Source organism: Halichoerus grypus, chromosome 8 (genome assembly GCF_964656455.1).
Source record: "Halichoerus grypus chromosome 8, mHalGry1.hap1.1, whole genome shotgun sequence".
In the NCBI taxonomy this organism is placed as follows: Eukaryota; Metazoa; Chordata; class Mammalia; order Carnivora; family Phocidae; genus Halichoerus; species Halichoerus grypus.
Genome location: NC_135719.1, coordinates 95,002,523 through 95,024,805, shown reverse-complemented (window position 1 = coordinate 95,024,805; position 22,283 = coordinate 95,002,523). Strand labels below are relative to the sequence as shown.

Below are 22,283 nucleotides of genomic sequence, written 5' to 3'. Positions count from 1 at the left end.
CAGGGCTTAGGGGGCGTAATTGCACTTGAGGAAGCCTGCTGATTGTCCCAAGGTTAAGGGTCCGGTGGTGTAAGAAGACAGTGAATTTAGTTCTTTGCAGAAGTGGTTCTGAAGTGTTTCTGTGTGTTTCCCTTCGTTCTCTCTTAAACGGCGAGGGTAAAGACAGGGTTATTAACCTTTATGCATCTGCAGTAGTGAGGGATCCTTGAATATTTTTTGAATTAACGAGCAGTGTTATTGTAATTACCATTTATTGAACTCTAGATTCTTTTTTTAAATTGTCTACAAGAAATCAATTTTATTTATTTATTTATTTATTTATTTATTTATTTAAGCAAGCTCTGGATTCTTAAACCCTGGTAGACACGTCACGTGTTATTTCCTCGTTTAATTTTTAAACCAACCTTTTGAAGTAAGTGGTATTATCCCGGTTTTATACGGGAGGGAATCGATGGAAAGACTGTCACAGCTGTGACTTTCTTCCGAAGGGGAAGAGCCATTTCCAAACCAGATTTATCTGATGCCAAATGAATGAAAAATAAATTTTCCAGAGAAATTTCTTGCGCTTGGCTACTTGAAAGATCACTTTATACTTTCCGGAAATGAATATTAGACCTTGCGTAGCCATTACTTTCTTCTGTTTTTTTTGGAGAGACCACTTTGTTTAAATATGAGTAGTGAAAGGATAAAGCTAATGCCAGTACCCAAAAGTTACCATGATTAATCTTAGGGCCAATCTTGTGAGGCAGGTACTATTATCTCCATTTCACAGGTGAGGAAACAAGTCAGAAATGGATTAAGTAACTTGTGCTGGGTGACAAATTCCAAGAAACAGTGGAAGTATTATATTTTATTCTTTCTAAACAAGCTCTAAGTGAATACAATTGACTTTTATTTTCTAAGATTATGTTTATTTTGAAGGCTTTTTTTTTTTTTTAAAGCACTGCCTTTAGCTTGCAAGCAGTTGATTTCAATACCAGAATGTAACTCTCTCATTTGAAGATAAAGTGAGAACAAGTACTTGGGTTAAGAGCTAAAGAAATTTGTGCTTATGAACAGTAACTAAACAATTGGGAGACTCATAAACACACTGCTTGGCGGCAAACTGGAAGGTTATTTGGTTTAAAATGTTACTGATTTTGTAATAACTTTGGTGACAGATGGTAACTACACTTATGGAGGTGAGCATTTAAAATTTTTTATTTTATTTATTTTTTTACTGATTTTGGAAGAAACAAATTTGAAGAGAAATATGGAGACTCTTGTCCCCAAACATTTTGGTAATAATCAAGAAAAAATTAGAAAATGTAAGTGATGACTTCATTTCTGGATTTTCTTACAATTTTCTTTTTTTGGGGGGAACTAATTTGTTAGCAATTCCCACCCATTTTTTGGATAAAAGAACAGGTAATTACCTAGGAGACCAACCTCCAAAGGAACCATGCTTGACACTGGATTTCATGTATAAGTGCATGGCAGAACTACACATAGATGAAGAAAGAAAGGAGAAGAACAGCAGAACGGAAGACAGGTTGTCCTTGACAATAATTATTTTCCAAAAGAAGAGGTGAGTAATAAAGTACACAAATGATTTGAAATGATTCTAAAATTTTAAATACATAGCAATAAATTCATTCAGGAAAGAGGAAAGTAAATTAAAAATTTATAAGGGTTGCTTTCTGCAACTGCAGTGGAGTAAGAAAGCTTTATACTGGAAAAAAAGGGAAGGCTTCGATATGCCCTAGTTGGAAAGCTATAGGTGGGCTACTGTAGGAGAGGTGAAATTGCTCCTCCACCCTCTTAGAGTCTCTGGCTGGGCCTAATAATTAAACTGGCATAAGACTTATGTCAGGAGACATAACAGGAGAAAAGCATATAAATTTTATTTAGTATTTCTTACATGTACATGGGACCCGTCACAAGAAAAATCAAGACCCCAGTAAGGTAGGACTGAAAGCTGATATAATAGGTTGTACAAAGAGTAGTGAATTTTGATAATGTAACAAAGGGATTTGGGCTGGGGTAGTTAATTGTGGGAAAGTAACTAGGAACATAAGGGTTTAGTTTAATAAGGTTTGTCTGTACACATTTATCTCAGCTTCAACTTCCCATCTCTGGTGATAGGAAAATCCTACTGGTATAGGGAGGGTACCTTTCACATGAGAGTTTTATTTCCTGCTTTCAGGGAAAAAAAGGAAGGTTAGAGGACCCTTCTTGTATATGCTTTTTTTTTTAAGTGCCTTTAACTCAAAATAATATGCCAAGGGTGGCATATTTGGGAGTGGCATGCTCTGACCCCATATTCTACCTAGAAGAGGGACATCCTATGAAATTGGTTAGGGGTGCATATTTGCTTTCTTTGGTTGGTTGGTCCTAAATTGGAAGCAGGGAAAAATATTAGGAAAGCTGTCAATTGTTAATCAAGTCCTGGCTATCATGGGACAATTATTATGAAGTTTTTGTTTGGCTTTCTGGATTGTTTCTAGAGATAGCAGTATGACTTCCTACAAGTTTGACTTCTAGGCTGCTTTTCCTGGCTGGTTACTGTAGAATAATAGGTTGATTTCCTGGGATGGTTACTGCAGATGGTAGGTCAGAGTCCTATTTATATATATATGGTCTGGCCATTGTCCATTTGTATATTCAGTCTCAGCAGGTAGAGGAAAGGGTTTGTTCAGGGCCTTATTACTAGAAGAAATAGGTCATGTTGGAAAAATTGGAAGGAGGTCAATATGGCTGATACATAGAAAATAGGGAGTGAATGGTGCTAGACAGGGTTGTGAGATATGTAGCTGTACATAGTTATGTATGGGGCACCTTCTTACTGTGTGCTGGGGGCTGTCAATGCCCTCCAACCATAGACTACCAGAACACTCCTGTAGTCACGTGATTATTGAGACTAGGGTATGTCTCAGTAAAAGGATGCTAAGACTAACTTATTTATCATAGGATTTGGGCCTTGGTGATTTGGGGATGTCAGGAATCGGGGATATTCTGAGTCTGACTGCTGGTTAAAAACCTATGGGTAGGGGCACCTAGGTGACTCAGTTGTTAAGTGGTTGCCTTCGGCTCAGGTCATGATCACAGGTTCCTGGATGGAGCCCCACATCAGGCTTCCTGCTCAGTGGGGAGTCTGCTTCTCCCTCTCCCTCTGCGTGCTCCCCCTAGCTCATGCTCTCTCCCTCTCTCTCTCTCTCTCTGTCAAGTAAATAAAATCTTAAAAAAAATCTAAAACTATGAAACGAAACAAAACAAATCAAAAACACCTGTGGGTGATTTTTCATGCCTGACCATAGCAGTTAAAAAGGCTTTACCTGGCAGGCTTCACAGGGGAAAACTGCCCTCCCCATACCACACTTGGTGCACAGCCAGTGCATTGCAGGCTCTGAAGGGAGTTGCCGTCAGACTCGGCCCCTCCTGGCTGGCCATGCTCTTATGTGTAGTTGCATTCCTAGCCAGGTGTCCCCATTTGGAGGTCTCCTTATCGGGAAACTGACCCACTCTCTCAGTACCCAGTACTTTTCCATTCCTACTTTTCCATTCCTTTCTTCCCCACCCTTCACAATGGCCTAGTTCCATAAATCTGCAGAAAACACTTGTTAGGGACTCCCTCAACAGTGAGATGACCCCCAAGTTTGCACTGATCCACTTGGCCCTCAGACAGTGGGAGAATTGGTTCCATAGGGTAATGGAACAGACTCTTGCTCGTACAATCATAGTAAGTGATTAGAGGCTTCACCGTTAATTCCGTTTTGGCTCATTGTTGCTTTAATTGCCTACTTTGACATCTAGCAGCTCAGTTCTTTCTCTAGCTCATCTGAGTACAAATTCTGTGATTAGGTATCTTAATACTTATATAGAAGGTGGAAGGAAAAAAGGAAGCTCATGATATAATTGGTAAAGAAGGAGCAGTCACTCAAAATAGGTTAGGGAGGTATTTGGTCATTTTGTGGCTTGGACAAACTTCTTCATTTGTCTGAGTTCAGACACTAATACAGAGTTGTCTTGTTTTTGTCTTGATCCTTCTGGGACACTAAGTGGCCTTGTCTGATGTTGGTGTGCTGTGAAATGGTTTATATTCAACAGGAGAACCATGTGGCCTTGCTGTGAGTGCCAGGACAGCTCCTAATAACAGCTAGGCACAGTTGATAGACCCCGGCCCAATTTCAGGCTCTTAGAAGCTGCTTTTCTTTCTCAGGGCTAAACATTTTATATAGATTATTTCATTTAATCCTTACAATGTGTTATTATCCTAAGTGGTAGGTTACTATATCTTCACTTTCAGATGAAGAAACTGTGGCTCAGAAGAAGTTATGGGAAATACCTAGGTTACACAGCTAGAAAGTGGATGTAGTTGAGATTCTGTCCTGGGTGGTCAGACGTAATGAGCCATAAGTAAATCACTATGCTTCACAAGATACAGCTCAATGAAGATAAGTAGCTAAATAGAGCCTTTACGACCTACTGGTCATAGAGTAGAGAGAGGCAATGAAAAGATAGATACAAGGAGATTCTAGTCTTTTTTTTTTTTAAAGATTTTATTTATTTATTTGAGAGAGAGAGAGAGCACAAACGGTGGGGAGGAGTAGAGGGAGAGGTAGACTCCCCGCTGATCAGGGAGCCCTGTGCAGGGCTCGATCCCAGGACCCCAAGATCATGACCTGAGCCGAGGGCAGACACTTAACTGACTGAGCCACCCAGGCACCCAGATTTCTAATCTTAGTGCATACCCTCTGAGCACGAGCAGTCTCTTTAATCTGTCTCTATGTCTCCATCTCTCTGTCTCCTTGAGAATGCTGTCCTCCAACACTGGAGTCCAGATGCACAAAGAAGACTACAAAGCTGACTTGATATCAGAAAATCAAGGCAAGGACTAGTTTATTTATAGAAAATGAGGGGCGCCTGGGTGGCTCAGTCGTTAAGTGCCTGCCTTCAGCTCAGGTCATGATCCCAGCTCCTGGGATCGAGCCCTGCATAGGACTTCCTCCTCAGCGGGAAGCCTGGTTCTCCCTCTCCCACTCCCCCTGCTTGTGTTCCCTCTCTCGCTCTGTCTCTCTCTGTCAAATAAATAAATAAAATCTTTAAAAAAAATTATAGAAAATGAAACAAAACAAAAACTTTACTCCTCTTTTAAAGTAAAAACACAAATCTAGTTCCTTCCTTTTAAAGTAGAGAAGTTCCCTTCTTTGCTACATGAGTTTTAAGAATTCTTATGTTCTTTACAAATCAAATAAAAGATAAAAAGAAGGGGCACCTCGCTGGTACGGGTGGTAGAGCATGCTACTCTTGATCCCAGGGTTGTGAGTTCGAGCCCCATGTTGAGCATGGAGGCTACTTAAAAGAATAAAATAAAACAAAAACCCTGTGTATATAAAAAGAAAAAAATCTGTTGGTATGTAACTATGATTTGTTTCTTTGGGTTACTATAAGTGGTTTAAGAGTAGATCAAAGGATTTCATTTGTTTAGTTTGATTAAATAAACTCTTAGTAATCATCCTGGAGTTGATAGAGTGGCAGGATGAAGTGATGTTGGAGTATAATACTGGTGGGGCACTCTGTGGAATAGAAACACTTGCTGTTGGAGCAAGAGCTAGAAAGTTTAAAGGCAAGTCTTGTCAGCCTTTAAAGGGGAAAAGACATGCATGAAATGAAAACTCAGTGTTACAGGTTTTAAATGGGCATCAGCACCTTGATCCTGGATATGCTTTTTAACCTCTCTTATCTTTAATTCATTGTCCTGTATAGGGATTAGACCAAATGATCAGTAAGGTCTATTTGAATTTAGAGTTCTATAACTCTCATGTGTAATTTATAAATGAGCCTTATTTATTATTACTATATTTACTGTGACTGTAGTAGTTGTGTGTGCAGACTAGAGCCCCAGACACATGATATCCTATATACATGGACTTGACACACTGTTGATGCTGAAAATTCAAAGTTAGAACAATCTGAGTATTGCTTTTTCTAGTGAGTACTACAAAAATAGTTGGTGGGTGCCATGTAATGTCACCATCTGAACAAATGGAAGAGAATTCATGTTAGAAAAAACTGTAGGCACTTGATTTATGCTAGAAAATGGGTTAAACCAAAAAAAAAAAAAAAAAAAAGTACTGGGGAAAGCTCCATCTGGTGGTGACCATATAAAATTCCAAGCAGTTTACATTACACTTCCCTTGACACTGTTCAAAGTTCTGGAATCTTCAGTTGAGAAATATCTGTGGGTTTAGAAGTACACAGGAAAATACTGGTTGTTACACATTAACTAGTATTTAAGGTAATTAATGACTGAAAACAAAGTCATAGGGTATTTATAATACTTGATCCCAGATAGTCCCTGGAAAAAAAGTTCCAAGGTCAAATATCTTTGGGAAATGTATTTAAATGCTGTGCTTAAACATTCACAATGAATATTAGCATACTAAAACCCCTGACAAGTCAAGAGACCTATTTTACATAATTTAACTGGTGCTTCCAGACTTTATTGGACTCTAGAACCTCTCCCTCTTTTTCTCTTTCTCTTTTTAAAGATTTATTTATTTTAGAGAGAGGGACAGGGAGGGGCTGAGAGAGAGGGAGAGAGAGAATCTCAAGCTGACTCCCCGCTGAGTGCAGAGCCCCATGCAGGACTTGATCTTTTTTTTTTTTTTTTTTTTAAGATTTTATTTATTTATTTGACAGAGATAGAGACAGCGAGAGAGGGAACACAAGCAGGGGCAGTGGGAGAGGGAGAAGCAGGCTTCCCGCTGAGCAGAGAGCCTGATGTGGAGCTTGATCCCAGGACCCTGGGATCACGACCCAAGCTGAAGGCAGGTGCTTAATGACTGAGCCACCCAGGCGCCCCAGGACTTGATCTTAAGACCCTGAGATCATGACCTGACCTGAAATCAGTAGTCAGATGCTTAACCGACTGTGTCACCTAGGTGTCCCAATAATAATAATAATAATTTATGATTGTTTAGGTTTTCATGCACATTCATGAACATTTTTTTCTGGTGTGTGTGCAAAATGGTGGTTTTATTAAAGCATGGGGACAGGACCTGTGGGCAGAAAGAGCTGCTACACATTCATGAACATTTAAGGAACAATTATTTTGTGCCAGGATCTGTACAGGGTGGTGTAATGAAAGTAAACAATTATAATCAGTTGCATGTTGGTAAATGTTTAACAAATATCCTTTAGGGGCACCTGGGTGGCTCAGTCGGTTAAGTGTCTGACCTGGACTCAGGTCATGAGAACGGGGTCCTGGGATCGAGCCCCGCATCAGGCTAGGAGCCTGTTTCTCCCTCTCCCTCTGCCTGCTGCTCCCCTTGCTTGTGCTCTCCCTACCCCACCTCTCTGTCAAATAAATAAAATCTTTAAAAAAACAAAAAGCAAAACCCCAAATATCCTTCAGATTCACAGATTAATCTCAAATGCCTTGGGCCAGGGATGTCTATAGATTAAGTTAGAAAGCCAGAGAAGGTTGTTTTAGGAGAGTCTTTCCTTTCTCCAATTCCTAGTCTAATTCTCCTTTCCCAGGAGCTCAAGATATTTTCCATTCTCTCTCTATTCTTCTCTTCCTCAAATCAAAACCTCTTAACTTTAAGTATACCAAGAAAAATCGTCTTCACCATTTATAATCTAAGTCCAATGGACTCTTTAATTTTTATATTTTTATATCATTTCATGAGTTATTTATACAAATTAGAGTAAAGGGATATTCAAAGTTGTTATAAAAAGTAAGCTGTTATAAAAAGAGTAAAGGCATAATGGAAAACAACTTTACTGGAAATTTAAGTAACTATCTAAATATAGCAAATACCAATTTTTATTCCGTATTTTCCTGGTTTTGAAGACATATCCAAAATGGGCAATGTCCTCTGAATGCAACTGTGATGCATGAGTCTGGAACATACCCATCTTGTAAACAATGATTGCAGATTTCAAATGCTTCATTACTATATCCTAGCTAATTGTTACTTCTGGTTCTTCGTGCATTTGTATCACCAAAACACAGGACCTGAAGAGTTTTTTGAGACCTTTAAAGGCTCATAATTTTGTTGAAAAGAGGACAGCCATCATTTTTGCTCCCTAATTGCAAAACTTTTGTATTTTTAGTTTTATAAATAAGCAACCCAAAGAATTAATTTTTTTTTAATTTTTAAAATTATTTGTTTATTTTAAAAAAGATTTTATTTATTTATTTTGACAGACAGAGAGAGCGTGCGCAAGCAGGGGAAGGGGCAGAGGCAGAGGGAGAAGCAGACTCCCTGCTGAGCAGGGAGCCCAATGCGGGGCTCAATCCCAGGACTCTGGGATCATGACTTGAGCCGAAGGCAGACGCTAAACCAACTGAACCACCCAGGTACCCCTAAAATTTTTTAAAAGATTTTATTTATTTATGAGAGACAGAGAAGGAGAGAGAGAGCAAGCATGCAAGTGAGGGGGGAGGGGCAAAGGGAGAGGGAGTGAGAGAATCCTCAAGCTGACTCCCTGCTGAGTGGGGAGCCCAATACGGCTTGCTCCCATGACCCCACAGTCACAACCTGAGCTGAAATTAAGAGTCAGACTACTCAATTGACTGAGCCACCCAGGTACCCAACCCGAAGAATTTTTAATTTCTAGGGTATCTATTTCCTTCCTATCATCTTAGTATACACGACTACCATTATTAGCATTTGTCTACTTAAGAATCATATCAAGTAAATTTATCCATATAAACATCATAAAAGAATACTGTCATGAATAACTTGATTATACAATATTTTGCAAGAATAATCAGGACAGTCTCATTTTGCTAAGAGCACATATCAAGTTATTCCTTTTGAATAAATAACTGGATAAAAATAACATATTTCAGGGCGCCTGGGTAAAAGGGAACAGATAAGTGGGGTGGTGTAAGTTGTCTTTAATGTAGTATGCATTACCAGGTTTAGTGATCACATAGATCATCATAGATGACATGTTTATAAAAGTAGAAAGTCTGAAAGAATTTATATACTACTGTTGGAATTAATATGTTAAGTTGTCAAGACTTCTAGATCAAGGTCAATATACAAAATTCAACTATATTTTTGTATACTGGTGGCAAACATAGAGAAAACAACATTTACAAAGATATAATATAGGGGCACCTGGGTGGCTCAGTCAGTTAAAAGAGACTCTTAAGGATAGAGAACATAGGGTTGATGGAGGGAGGTGTGTGGGGGGATAGGCTAGATGGGTGATGGGCACTGGGTGTTGTACGTAAGTGATGAATCAGTGAATTTTACTCCTGAAACCGATATTGCACTGTATGTTAATTAACTAAAATTTAAGGGGCACCTGGGTGGCTCAGTCATTAGGTGTCTGCCTTCGGCTCGGGTCGTGATCCCAGGGTCCTGGGATCGAGCCCCCATCAGGCTCCCTGCTCAGCGGGAGGCCTGCTTCTCCCTCTCCCACTCCCCCTGCTTGTGTTCCCTCTCTCACTGCCTCTCTCTCTGTCAAATAAATAAATAAAATCTTTAAAAAAATAAAATAAAATTTAAATAAAAATTGAAAAAACTAACAAACAAAAAAAGAAATAAAATTAACTCATTGATACTTGAGTTTGAGAAATTCTAGGAGATAGTAATCTAAAGATTCACAGTTTGGGGCGCCTGGGTGGTTCAGTTGGTTAAGTGTCTACCTTCAGCTCAGGTCATGATCCGAGGGTCCCGGGATCGAGCCCCACGTTGGGCTCCCGGCTCAGCAGGGAGTCTGCTTCTCCCTCTGCCCCTGCCCCCCTCCATGCTCTCTCTCTCAAATAAATAAGATCTTAAAAAAAAATAAAGATTCACAGTTTAAGATTTCACTATCATTATCAGGATCTAGATTGCTGTTCTCGGTATCTCTGCATTCATCTTCCAAATTCTGAATTCTTACTTATATTTATTGAAAACTAAAAGCATGGTACAAAAATCTTGAAAAATGCTGCAGTACTTTGAGCATTACAAGAAGAAAATGCAATATGACCTACTTCACTACTGTATCATCTTTGGTAATTCTATTGTTCTTCCATTTTCTTATTATTTTAGTCTTTTTAATTTAATTAAAATTTTTTAAAAGATTATTTATTTATTTATTTGACAGAGAGGAAGAGAGAGCGAGCACAAGTAGGGGAGGCAAGAGGGAGAAACTGGCTTCCTGCTGAGCAGGGAGCGGGATTGGATTCAGGGCTTGATCCCAGGACTCTGGGATCATGACCTGAGCCAAAGGCAGATGGTTAACAGACTGAGCTATCCAGGCGCCCCTATTTTAGTTTTTTTTAAAGAGCTTGAATAATTGATGGGTAAATAATTCCATGGATGATGAATTAGCAGAATATTTCCAGATATAGAAAAATAAGATCAGTAAGGTCCCATGATATATTCTAGATTTATAAGAGTCCAGTGGACCGATAAGGCAATTACAAATAGATTAAGTTTTATTCTATTTTTAAAAATTATTTTCTCTGTTCTTTGGAAGACCTCTAAGAAAGAATAAAAGTCATGAAATATGGATTCTTACACACAGAACTCCAAAAAAAAGAAACCCCCAAAAACTAAAGTTGGGTCCAGTAGATCTTGATGCTATAACTCATTCATCTTAAAGTACATGAAGACAGATATAAATAAATTTATTTCCCATCCTAACATCTATTTCATTGTAATAGGGAACAAAGGCCTTTGTTCAGCTAAGAACAAGGGATTTATGACTTCTTAGGTTTCATTGAGCTGCAAGGCAAAGAGGCATTTCTGGGGACCACGAAATGAATGAAATTATCAAAGGTGCTACACTTTGGTTTATTCCTCACTGAATTCCAGATTTCCCATGGATCCTCTCATCTATGTCTATTTACCCTACTCATTCTTGGATCTTGCTTCTTTTTTGTGAATGTCCTTATTCCACCTTTTTTACCATTGCCCACAGCTCTTTACTTGCTGTGCTTTCAGTCAAGAATCCTCATTAAGATAGTATCCAGAGCTCACTTTATTTGCAGGCCTACACTGAATTTTTGTGTTTGATTCCCATTTCCTCTTCAGGATTGTATTTAAATTTGACAAGCAAAAGCATCCTCTTCTACCTTACAAAACAACCTTAGCATACACATTATAGGCAGAAAATATATGATTGGTGTGCATCTTATTTCTCAACTATAATGAAGAACAAGGGTTGGATCTTTTTTCCTACTCCTTAAAAATGCTTATAAGGCTAAGCCTGACAGGATTTTAGGTGTTGTCATATATGGAATTAATTCCATGAGCAACCCCTCACTTAAGGATGGGGTGCTCCAGACCACCAAGCTCTAATGTCTTTCCAACCTGTTTCTCTCTCCCATTTCGCTCAGCTCTTTCCTTGGAAAGAGAAGCAGAAAACGCATTAAGATTAATCAGCCAGAGATTGTAGTGGTGAGGAGGAGGGATGGCAGATGCAGTGTAGGAGGAAAGAGGTGGACTGTCTAGGAATACAAAAATCCAACGTACAGGCCAGGGATTTTGGCCTGTTTTGCCTATGTCATATCACCAGCATTGCTACTGTACCTGGCACATAGTAGTGTTCAGTGAATATTTGTTGCACTAGGTGAAAAAACGAACTTTTCACTTTGTTTTTTTAGGAGAGATGTGGTTTTGTGGTTCTAGGAATCAATCAGGGCCCTACAGGAGAGGATGTCCTACGGACGCCCCCTCCTGCGATTTGAGGAGTCTGAATGGCGACAGAAGTTCCCACTCTCACCTGCGGCCCTCAGGGAGTGGGATCTGCCGAGGCTGCCGAGAAAGGGTTAAGGCGCTCCAGTTCCGCTGGGGTCCCTCTCCCCTCCGGTGGTCCCCAGCAAGGTTTGGCTCGGTTGCCCCGCCCCCCAGGCTCCGTCACCGCCCCTTCCCTCCCTTTCTCCTCCTCGTCCCCACCCCCCACGGCTCCGCCCGGGTGCCGCACCCTCCCCATTAGTTCCCTCATCCGGTAGCCCCGCCCCGGCTCCGTCCACGCCCCTTCCCCTCCCCTCTCTCCTCCTCGTGCCCTATCCCCGCTCTACTCCGCCGGGTCCCGCACTCTCCCCTTCGGTTCCCTGGCGCGGTCGCCCCGCCCCTCCACCCCTTGACGTGGCAGAGGCGGCACCAGCCATGTTGGCCCAGCGGTGTTCTGCGCGGAGGCCGGGGGCGGGGCGGCGCCGGCCCTGATTGCAGTGCCACGGTTGCTCAGGTCGGCGGAAAGGACCGATTTTGCAAGGCGGTGGCTGCGACCGGCGCGGATCTTGTTTGGGGGCACTGTGGTAAGGACTGACTTCGGGGCTGCCTCCTCCCGGCTGCCGGAGGGGCCGCGGGCGCTCAGCGGAAAGCGGGGGAGGGGAAGCTGTGCGGCCGTGGGCCGGCAGGCGGGTGGGCCGGGGTCTCTGGGGGGGTGCCCGCTCTGCCCTCTTGGTGCTCCGGAGCAGGCGGGCGTGCCGGCGGCAGCGACCGGCCGGCGGAGGCACCTTTGAATCCTCACCCCTTCGCTGTCTCACCCACCACTCTGCTTCGTTCTTCCGGGGCCTGGGAGTCCGGGCCCCTCACCAAGCTTCCCTGGATAAGGTGCGAAAGGTGGGAGTCGGGTCAAAAACGGCAGTTCAGCATCTCGCCGAGCACCCACCCCTGCCTTCCGGGCGACCTGCCTTCCTCACCCCAGCTTATCACCGCTTCTGGACCCTTGGGCTTCTTGGTTCATACCTTGCCTAATCTGAAGTGCCCTAGACTTTGAACCCAGGTGACTTCGTCACCGGTAGTTCGGCCTTGGGAGTCAAAGGGGATAAGGAGAATTAAGTGCCAGGTCAAGCTTAACGCCTTAGGCCTCGATTACAAGTAGAGTGCAGTTTTCAAATCGGACCAGTCTTTTCTGTTGTGCTAGCGTTTTCCCAATTTGGTGGGAAAGGAAAAGCACAAAGTACATATAATCTCTGGTGTATGTTGAATTCACGTGAATTGTTCAAGATCATAAAGCTAGGCATGGAAAGCAGTTGAAAATACTTCATTGAGGATTTTACAACTGAAAAGTAGAGAGGCACACTTAGTTGTTAAATACATCTGATCGGAAGAAACTCATATTTTACTTGCAATTTAGGATATTTTTCACTTAGGATCTATAAAAGTGCTAAAATTGGAATATTGCAAACTCCCGATTATTATTGAATAGGAAAAGCTTTTAAAAATACTGTGGGCATGTATTTGATATGCTAGGTTAAAGAGACATAATGCTTTGCTTTGCTTCTTTGCTTTTAGTTATACCATGAGAAATTATTTAACTAAAGTAAGTCCTACTGATTATAAGTTGTGCTGGGAAATGAGACATTTCTGTAGCGTAGTCTTTGTGTTTTGTACCACTTTAAAAAAATATTATGAGTAGTATTTTATTTTTTTTTTTTTTTTTTTTTTTTTTTTTTTTTTTTAAAGATTTTATTTATTTATTCATGAGAGACAGAGAGAGAGAGAGAAGCAGGGGGAGAAACAGGCTCCCAAGGAGCAGGGAGCCCGATGTGGGACTCGATCCCAGGACCCTGGGATCATGACCTGAGCCGAAGGCAGACGCTTAACCATCTGAGCCACCCAGGTGCCCTATGAGTAGTATTTTAAATCTCCATCCTAATACAGTGTCTGAATCATATTTATTTGGTTTTAACATAAGATTAGGGGACAGAGTGCTGATCAAATAATGCATTTTATAAAAAGCTAGTTTGTAAAAGGAATTTATTTCAGATATGCCATTGTTGGATATGAGGCCCAGCATGGAAAGGTTTGTACTAGAATTAGTTTTAAAATCGAGCAATTCCTACCTTGGAAAGGTGAGGGAAGTCAGGCAGGTGTTGTGCATGGCCATGTAATGGGACCAGTTAAGAAGAAATAGCTGGGACTTTTTCAAAATAGTGATGGAAAGTGAGAATGTACAAAATAAAATAGATGTGATTTAGTGAACAAATACGATATTAGAGCAGAGAGGAAAAGGAGGGTAATTGTGCTCAAATATCACACAGGTGATACTTAGTATGTCATATTAAAAGGAAGGATGTTACAGTCCAGCCTTGTTACTTGTAAAAACTTAAACCTGACTATTGTCTGTAAATGTCTTTATGCTAAGTCTCAGAGCCTTTGTCTCCTAGGCTCTCTGATTGAATTAAGCCCTAATGTCCTAAGACCTTGGTTCTTTTGTCTTTTTTTTTTTAATTAAAGGATTTTATTTATTTGACAGAGAGCACAGGCAGGGGGAGCCGCAGGCAGAGGGAGAGGGAGAAGCAGGCTCCCCGCTGAGCAAGGAGCCCGATACAGGACTTGATCCCAGGACTCTGGGATCATGACCTGAGCCGAAGGCAGACGCCTAACCGACTGAACCACCCAGGTGCCCCAAGACCTTGGTTCTTAGGATCTCTTTGGACTCTTAAACATTATTGAGGATTCCCCCCCCAAAAAAACCCCGAAAACCCACCCCTGCCTTAATAGAAAACAGGTGGATTTTCATATCTACTTCTGCATTCAGTCTATTGTGATATGTTATTTTGCTTGAACTGTATGAAAGAAGTCTGGCCTCACATAGATATGTAGTTGGAAAAAGGAATATTTTAATAGCTTTTCCATATAATTGTGCATATTCTTCTTTGGTACTACACCACAACTTGACAGTTTTAATTCAGAAATCAAGGGGTTGTTGTTGTTGTTTTTTCTAAAGATTTTATTTATTTATTTGACAGAGAGAGACACAGCGAGAGAGGGAACACAAGCAGGGGGAGTGGGAGAGGGAGAAGCAGGCTTCCTGCTGAGCAGGGAGCCCGATGCGGGGCTGGATCCCAGGACCCCGGGATCATGACCTGAGCCGAAGGCAGACGCTTAACGACTGAGCCACCCAGGCGCCCCAGAAATCAAGGGTTAATAACAGTGTGAAGTCTGAAATCTTAGAAATGTACTTTTTGTATTCTATTGCGTTAAAATTCATTGGTCTGTCCTGCATTTTGAATGGATCTATATCCATGCATGATTTTGTAATATCATGAATTGATCATTTGGGAGATTTTGCTTCACTGAATAAAGTATATTTTCTAAATGTTGACATGTTTCATTATAGCAATAGAAAATTCACATTAATATCAGCACCAATCTTATCAGAAAAATCTTTACATACTAGCCAGCTGTGAAGCTCAGGGTCCTGGACACAGGTTTTCAAAAATTTTGATATTTGTAGGGTGCCTGGGTGGCTGAGTGGGTTAAGTGTCTGCCTTCAGCTCAGGTCACGATCCCAGGACCCTGAGATAGAGCCCCATCAGACTCTCTGCTCAGCGGGGAGCCTGCTTGTCCATCTTCCTCTGTCTGCTGCTCCCCCTGCTTGTACACTCTCTCTGTCTTTCTCTGTCAAATAAATAAATAATACCTTTAAAAAAATTTTTTTTATATTTGCTTGAAAGCTCAACTTTTATCTTTCTTAATAACTACTGTCAGTTATTTTCCAGGTGACAGATTCACTTCATCAATTGACAAAGTGTATGCCAAATATCTAAGTACTAGTTATGTACCGTTTTTGGAGAATTGAGAAAATAGTCAAAACATCTTTTGTGTTTTTGTGGTTCAGATGAAAAGCCTTGATTGGTCTAGTATTTTAATAGGTATTTTAATGCTTTTTGGTGATGTATTTTATTATTTTTTAAAATTCTAACAAAAAATTTTTTTGATAATACATTTTAGATTACATAGATTCGATTATACATGCAAAAATAGAAAACTTCATTTGCTTTTTGTTCTGTAGAAATAATGGGAGGGATTGCATAGTGCTGGAGTTTGTATGTTTGTTTATTTATTTATTTAAAGATTTTATCCATTTTTTGGCAGAGAGAGAGAGACAGCTAGAGAGGGAACACAAGCAGGGGGAGAGGGAGAAGCAGGCTTCCCGCTGAGCAGGGATCCTGATGCAGGGCTCAATGCTGGGCTCGTTGCGGGGCTCGATTCGGGACCCTGGGATCATGACCGGAGCCGAAGGCAGACGCCTAACGACTGAGCCACCCAGTCGCCCCAGTCTGGAGTTTATATTCACATCTGTAGCATGGAAGCTGTTGCTAAACCTGGATTTCTCTCCCAGAGGAAGCTGTTTCTCGTTTAAAACTGAGGTTGGCATCTAACTGTCCTCTGACTATTCCAGACATTTGTTTTATCGTTATTTTTCAACACCCACTTTTTCTTGAAAACTCATACTATCCTTCTTGAATCTGGCTTCTGTATTTACCGTGAAGATCATCTTTTCTAAACAAGTTTGGTTATCTTAGGATTCCTCTTTATCCCTTATCAACCTTTGAAAAATCTGTGTTTGCTTTTGATTAGCACACAATTCTCTAGTTGTCTCTGAGATTCTGATAGGAAATACAGTGTTTAATTTTTCTTTTATTTTTTTAACTGAGATGTATTTAATATATAACATTCTTATTTCTTTTAAAGAAAAAAAAATTCTTAGCTGTTAAGGAAGAGAAATACCTAGATTTGTTAAGCTTCGCTTTCTGTAATTTTTATTAACAAGATCTATTTGAAATGTTTCTAAAATTAAAATTATTATATTCAGTATGCTTTTTTCAAATAATACCTTTTCTTCCCTCAGTTACATTTTAGAATCAGTTCCTCATCCTGTAGTCATTCTTAGCAACTTCAGCATCCCTGTTGGCTCTTTTGGCACCCTACCTTCATAATTCTTCAGTTGTTGATATCTTTCATCTCTCCTACAAATCTTTTGGCCAGACACATAGCACTTTAAACTCTCTATTTCTCAGAACTTTAAATTTTACAGTTTCCTTCCTTCACTAATCACTGTTGCAGTTTGAAAATGTGAGATAGAACTGTTGCCGAGGTAGGAAAGCTGGCTTTCTAGATAGGCAGTAAGAGAGTAACAAGATGGAGATGTCTCTTGATACTGCGCCCTAATGAGAGCAGCGTCCTCCTCCCCCTGCTAATAAATTTAAGTGATTATATTGAAATTGTATGTCTCAAATTAGAGTTTAAAATGTTCTCATAAGTTGGAATGTTGGAATGTTAAAAATATTCTGAATTAAGTTTCTGCAAAAGAAGTCAAATGGCATATAAATCATACAGAACACCACTTAGCAAGCATTTTATTTATTGTGCCACAAATGGTCCTGTATTTGCACAATAAAAAAAATTATCTAAAATAGAAGTACCCAGTTTTAGAAAAATGTTTTTGTTAAGCGCTTTTAAGCATTCTCTTCTAGCAGGTTTTGTGGAAACTTGTCATCTTCTGGTTAGAAAACCATATGAGCTTTAGAATTTAATGTTTTTGATAATCTGTTCATTAGAATAATGTAACTTAGAGGGCTGATACGGAAAATGTGGGATCTAAATTTTTCCCCATCTTTGACTTTCTTTCCTATACACCCTTAAATAAATAGGATACCTATTTTACTATTTCTTTTGCTGTAGTTTTTTTTATTTTAAAAACGAATAAAAAGGATAAAATACCTCTTACTGGGGGGGCGCTTGGGTGGCTTAGTCGGTTAAGCGTCTGTCTTTGGCTCAGGTCATGATTCCGGAGTCTTGGGATGGAGCCTCCCCCCCGCCCCCAGCATTGGGCTCCCTGCTCAGCGGGGAGCCTGCTTCTCCTTCTCCCTCTGCCTGCCGCTCCGCCTGCTTGTGCACATTCTCTCTCTGTCAAATAAATAAATAAAATCTTAAAAACAAAACAAAACCAAAAAAAACCCTCTTACTGGGCCTAATGAGCACTGGGTTCTGTAGAGTCATTCGTTATTTTGTTATAAGTAAGGTTATTGTTGCTGCGAATTTTTTTTTCCGAGATAAATACTTTTATTTGGCTATGATTTCTCATGGATTAATATTGCTGTAAGTGGGGGAAAACATACTTATTTTAGTTTTCCTTAAGAGGATTTTTAGGGGTGCCTGGGTGGCTCAGTCCGTCAAGTGTCTGCCTTCGGCTCAGGTCATCATCCCAGGGTCCTGGGATCGAGCCCCATGTCGGGCTCCCTGCTGAGCAGGGAGCCTGCTTCTCCCTCTCCCTCTGCCACTCTCCCTGCTTGAGCTCTCTCTCTGTCAAATAAAAGAATAAAATCTGTAAAGAAAAAAAAGATTTTTAAACATCTTTAATTTGTCACAGAAATAACCGTCAGGCTCTACTATGACAACGTATTTGGAATTCATCCAACAAAATGAAGAACGAGATGGAGTCCGATTTAGTTGGAATGTTTGGCCATCAAGTCGACTGGAAGCTACAAGAATGGTCGTTCCAGTAGCAGCCCTATTTACACCACTGAAGGAGAGACCTGATTTACCACCTATTCAGTATGAACCTGTTCTGTGTAGTAGGACCACTTGCCGTGCAGTTCTGAATCCTTTATGGTAATTAAAATATATTGAAAAAAACTTACATGGCAATACTATTTAAAATTATAGTTTCTTTCTTGCTCATTTATATAGAATGTCTTTGTTTTTGTTATAATTTTTCAAATTAGGATACTCAAATCCAAAGAGCTGTAAAATTGAAGGATATTCTAGTTGTAATGAGTTGATAAGAGACCAAAGGTAAAATTGTCACTATATGAACTGTTAGATCCTCTCACTAGTATCTCTAGATACTGGTGCTGGCTGTGTGTCATTAGACCCATCTTGTCATTAGAAAAGTCATAATTGAGTGGTATGGTATTTGAAAATGTTAATTTCTTTTTTTTTTTTTTAAGATTTTATTTATTTATTTGACAGAGAGAGAGACAGCAAGAGAGGGAACACAAGCAGGGGGAGTGGGAGAGGGAGAAGCAGGCTTCCCGCGGAGCAGGGAGCCTGATGTGGGGCTCTGTCCCAGGACCCTGGGATCATGACCTGAGCCGAAGGCAGACGCTTAACGACTGAGCCACCCAGGCACCCTGAAAATGTTAATTTCTTAACGCATAAACCAGAATATCAAGAATCATCTTTTATTCCTCTTTCTACCTTCTCTCCCCACCCAGTCCACTAGCAACTCTGATTCTGCCTCCAGAACATTACTGATTCTGTCTCTTATATTCTGTACTACTGATTCTGCTAGTACACTCTACTTCAAGATACACCATCTTTTTTTCTGGACAATTTAATTATCCTCCTAAATGGCCACCCTGTTTCCATTCTTGTCTTTCAGCAGTTTATTATTTATCCAGAAGCTAGAGTGTTACAAATGCATATCAGATTATTAAAATCCTTCATTAGTGTCCTTACTATACTTGCAATGAAAAATCCAAACTGCTTGTCAAGACTTAAAAAAACCTATATCACCTAGCCTTTGTATATTTCTGCCTTCATCTTATATTACCCATTTTCCTTATTGTTATCTACATTATACCTTACCCTCTTTCTGATCCTTGAGCATCCAGATTTATTCCTACCTTGAAACTTGTGCAATAGCTATATATTCTGCCTGGATTGCTCTGCCTGGATTGCCTGGTTCCTTTTCATTTAGATCACATTTCAGTTGTTTATTTAAGAAGGCTTTCTTTTAAAGTAGCCCTCCCAAACACATTCTCACACCCTGCTTTGTTATCTTTAATCTCTTATTATCTCTATCTGAAAGTATCTTCTGTGTTTATGCATCTACTTTTCTATTATATGTCTTTCTGTTCTAGATTATGAGCTCCATGATAACAGGGACCTTTGATCTCTTGTTTACTGCTGTATCACCAGTACCTGGAGTAATAGCTGGTACAAATTAAGCATTCAGTAAATATATTTTTGAATTAAATAAATGTTTTCTAGATCTGAGTATAGAAGTTACTAAATCATTTGAAGAAAAAAGGATTATCTTAATTTTATTGATATTTCCTATATATTAAAAGTTATGTTCATTTAGGTGAACTTGTATATGCTAAAAGTAAGAATTAGATATTGGCAACATTTAAAAGTAATTACCTTTAAAGATCACTTTAACTGTTAATTTGAATGTGTTCATGTTTCAGAAAGAAATTAATTTTATTAAAATTAGGTTCATTGTACAATTGAACTGAAACATGAGCTCTTTTTTATCTTTTCTTAAAACAGTCAGGTGGATTATCGAGCAAAACTCTGGGCTTGCAACTTTTGTTATCAAAGGAATCAGGTAAGAAAACCCCCAATGCAGATGTTAATGCTTTGGTACTGGTCTAAATATGTAGAAAAATGCATATTTAAAAAAGATGAAATTTTTCATATGAAAAATACTTTTTAATAACTAAATGCAGAAAATTATTTGCAGTTTAGAATTTCATTACTCTTTCTGGTAAATAATTTGTTACAATTTTTTGTTTTTTTTCTCCACAGTTTCCACCTACTTATGCTGGTATATCTGAACTGAATCAACCTGCTGAGCTTTTACCTCAGTTTTCTAGCATTGAATATGTAGTTCTGGTAAGAACATAAGAGTAAATCCTTAACAAAGTTTTAAATATCTAGTAATTTACTTTATACCAAAATAATTGTTGAGATGACTTAAAGGGCATCATTCTTGATTCTCACATTGAATTGATGGAGCATTTAAGAGGTAAGAACTGTCCTAGTCAGTTTGAACAAGGTAATTTCTCTGTTGTAGTTATTTAATGGGTGGCCAGGATATTGGGTGATGTGATGATTTGCTATGCTGAGTAGATCAATAAACAGTACAGTGTCAATGTTGTTATGTAGCTGGGAGGTTAGTTCAGAAGTACTTGTCTATTAATATGATGCTAGAACCTGATGATATTTCCCCAAGTCTAATTAATAAAGTTACTCTTGCATTGGTCCTTGTTAAGAAAGTCATTTTTCTTCCCTTTCTGAATGACTTTAAATAGTTGTTTACATATTTAAGTATTAAAGTGATAATATTCTTTATGAATGTTGTAGAGAAAGCAGAATATGGTTCACTTGAGCCAGTAAGGAATTTGTCCAGCCTACCTAGTTTCCAGTTCTTTTGCAGTCTGATTCAGGTTTAGGTAATTATTTTATAAAAATTACCTTTTTTTTTTTTTTTAAAGATTTTATTTATTTATTTGACAGAGACAGTGAGAGAGGGAACACAAGCAGGGGGAGTAGGAGAGGGAGAAGCAGGCTTCCCCGCGGAGCAGGGAGCCCAATGTGGGGCTCGATCCCAGGACCCTAGGATCACGACCTGAGCCGAAGGCAGATGCTTAATGACTGAGCCACCCAGGCGCCCCAAAAATTACCGTGTTTTTAAGCTTTATAGCTACTGTTTTTTTAAGAGAAATAAATACTTGTTATAGAAAATGAAGCCTCACACAATTAAACAAATCAAAAGCTTTTGAAACTATAAATGTTTTTAAATTTAATTTTTCTCTTGGTATGTCTTACATATCTCTCTGTTCATATGTAACTTGTTTCATTTCTGAAATGACTTAAGCTTTCATTGTATGACTGTACTGTAAATTATTTAATTAGTCTTCTACTAATTGTTCTTGTATATTGTGCTGAGTATTAATGCATTAACATTATTTTCTTATTGCAACATTTTTTAAAAGCGTGGTCCTCAGATGCCTTTGATATTCCTCTATGTGGTTGATACTTGCATGGAAGATGAAGATTTACAAGCTCTCAAAGAATCTATGCAGATGTCATTAAGTCTTTTACCACCTACAGCTTTGGTTGGACTTATTACTTTTGGGAGAATGGTACAGGTTCATGAACTTGGATGTGAGGGCATTTCAAAAAGCTACGTGTTCAGAGGAACAAAAGATCTGTCTGCCAAACAACTGCAGGTAAACAACAAGAATGGTAGTTTGAATCTTATTTGTGGGCACCACTCCGTAAATGTCTATAAATGCGTTCTGATATAAGTTTGTAGAAAATATTTTTATGATGAATGATTAATTACATTCTAACAAAGGCTTTAAATTTAGTGTTGGTATCAGTTTTCTTTCATTTGCCTTAAATTGTTATACAGATTGAAGACCCCTGACTTTTAATGGTGAAACTGAAGGTGTTTTGCTAGAGATTTGAAAGGCTTATGGAAGTCATGCTGAAGACTGAGGGAAAGCAACCATAGAATGAATATTAACTTTTGTTTCTTGATATCTCATTTAGGATGTAAGCACTTTTATTATGTTTGGCAAGGGGAGTATTTTAAAGCTTGAGAGTTATTAATGTATGAACCAAGAGTATATAGTTTTTCATACCCTAGGACATTTTTATTTTGGGGGCAAATTGAAGCTTTTCCAAGACAGGGAGTCATGTGTAGCTTACTAGGATCATCTGGGTATATTTTCAATATATTTTTTTTTGCTTAGAGATTTTGCTAGACCCTGAGAGAGTAAGTGAACATGTGCTTGTATTGGGAGGTTGTTGAGAGGG

General features: G+C 39.4%; 1 protein-coding gene across 4 annotated transcripts in view; it reads left to right on the top strand.

The window, feature by feature from the left end:
* The first annotated feature begins 4 nt into the window (after positions 1-4).
* Positions 5-22,283, top strand: part of SEC23A (SEC23 homolog A, COPII component) — a 71,963-nt gene continuing 49,684 nt past the window's right edge. The window contains exons 1-6 of one of the 4 annotated variants that reach the window (XM_078053600.1): positions 5-1,181; positions 1,375-1,567; positions 18,100-18,341; positions 20,007-20,064; positions 20,265-20,351; positions 21,455-21,691. In XM_078053600.1, coding sequence (XP_077909726.1) covers positions 18,121-18,341; positions 20,007-20,064; positions 20,265-20,351; positions 21,455-21,691 — 603 coding nt within the window. In that variant the 5' untranslated portion in view covers positions 5-1,181; positions 1,375-1,567; positions 18,100-18,120. Of the gene's footprint in view, positions 1,182-1,374; positions 1,568-8,202; positions 8,348-12,024; positions 12,251-18,099; positions 18,342-20,006; positions 20,065-20,264; positions 20,352-21,454; positions 21,692-22,283 lie in introns of those variants that run through there. The other 3 variants (XM_078053601.1, XM_078053599.1, XM_078053602.1) reach the window with 3 other exon arrangements.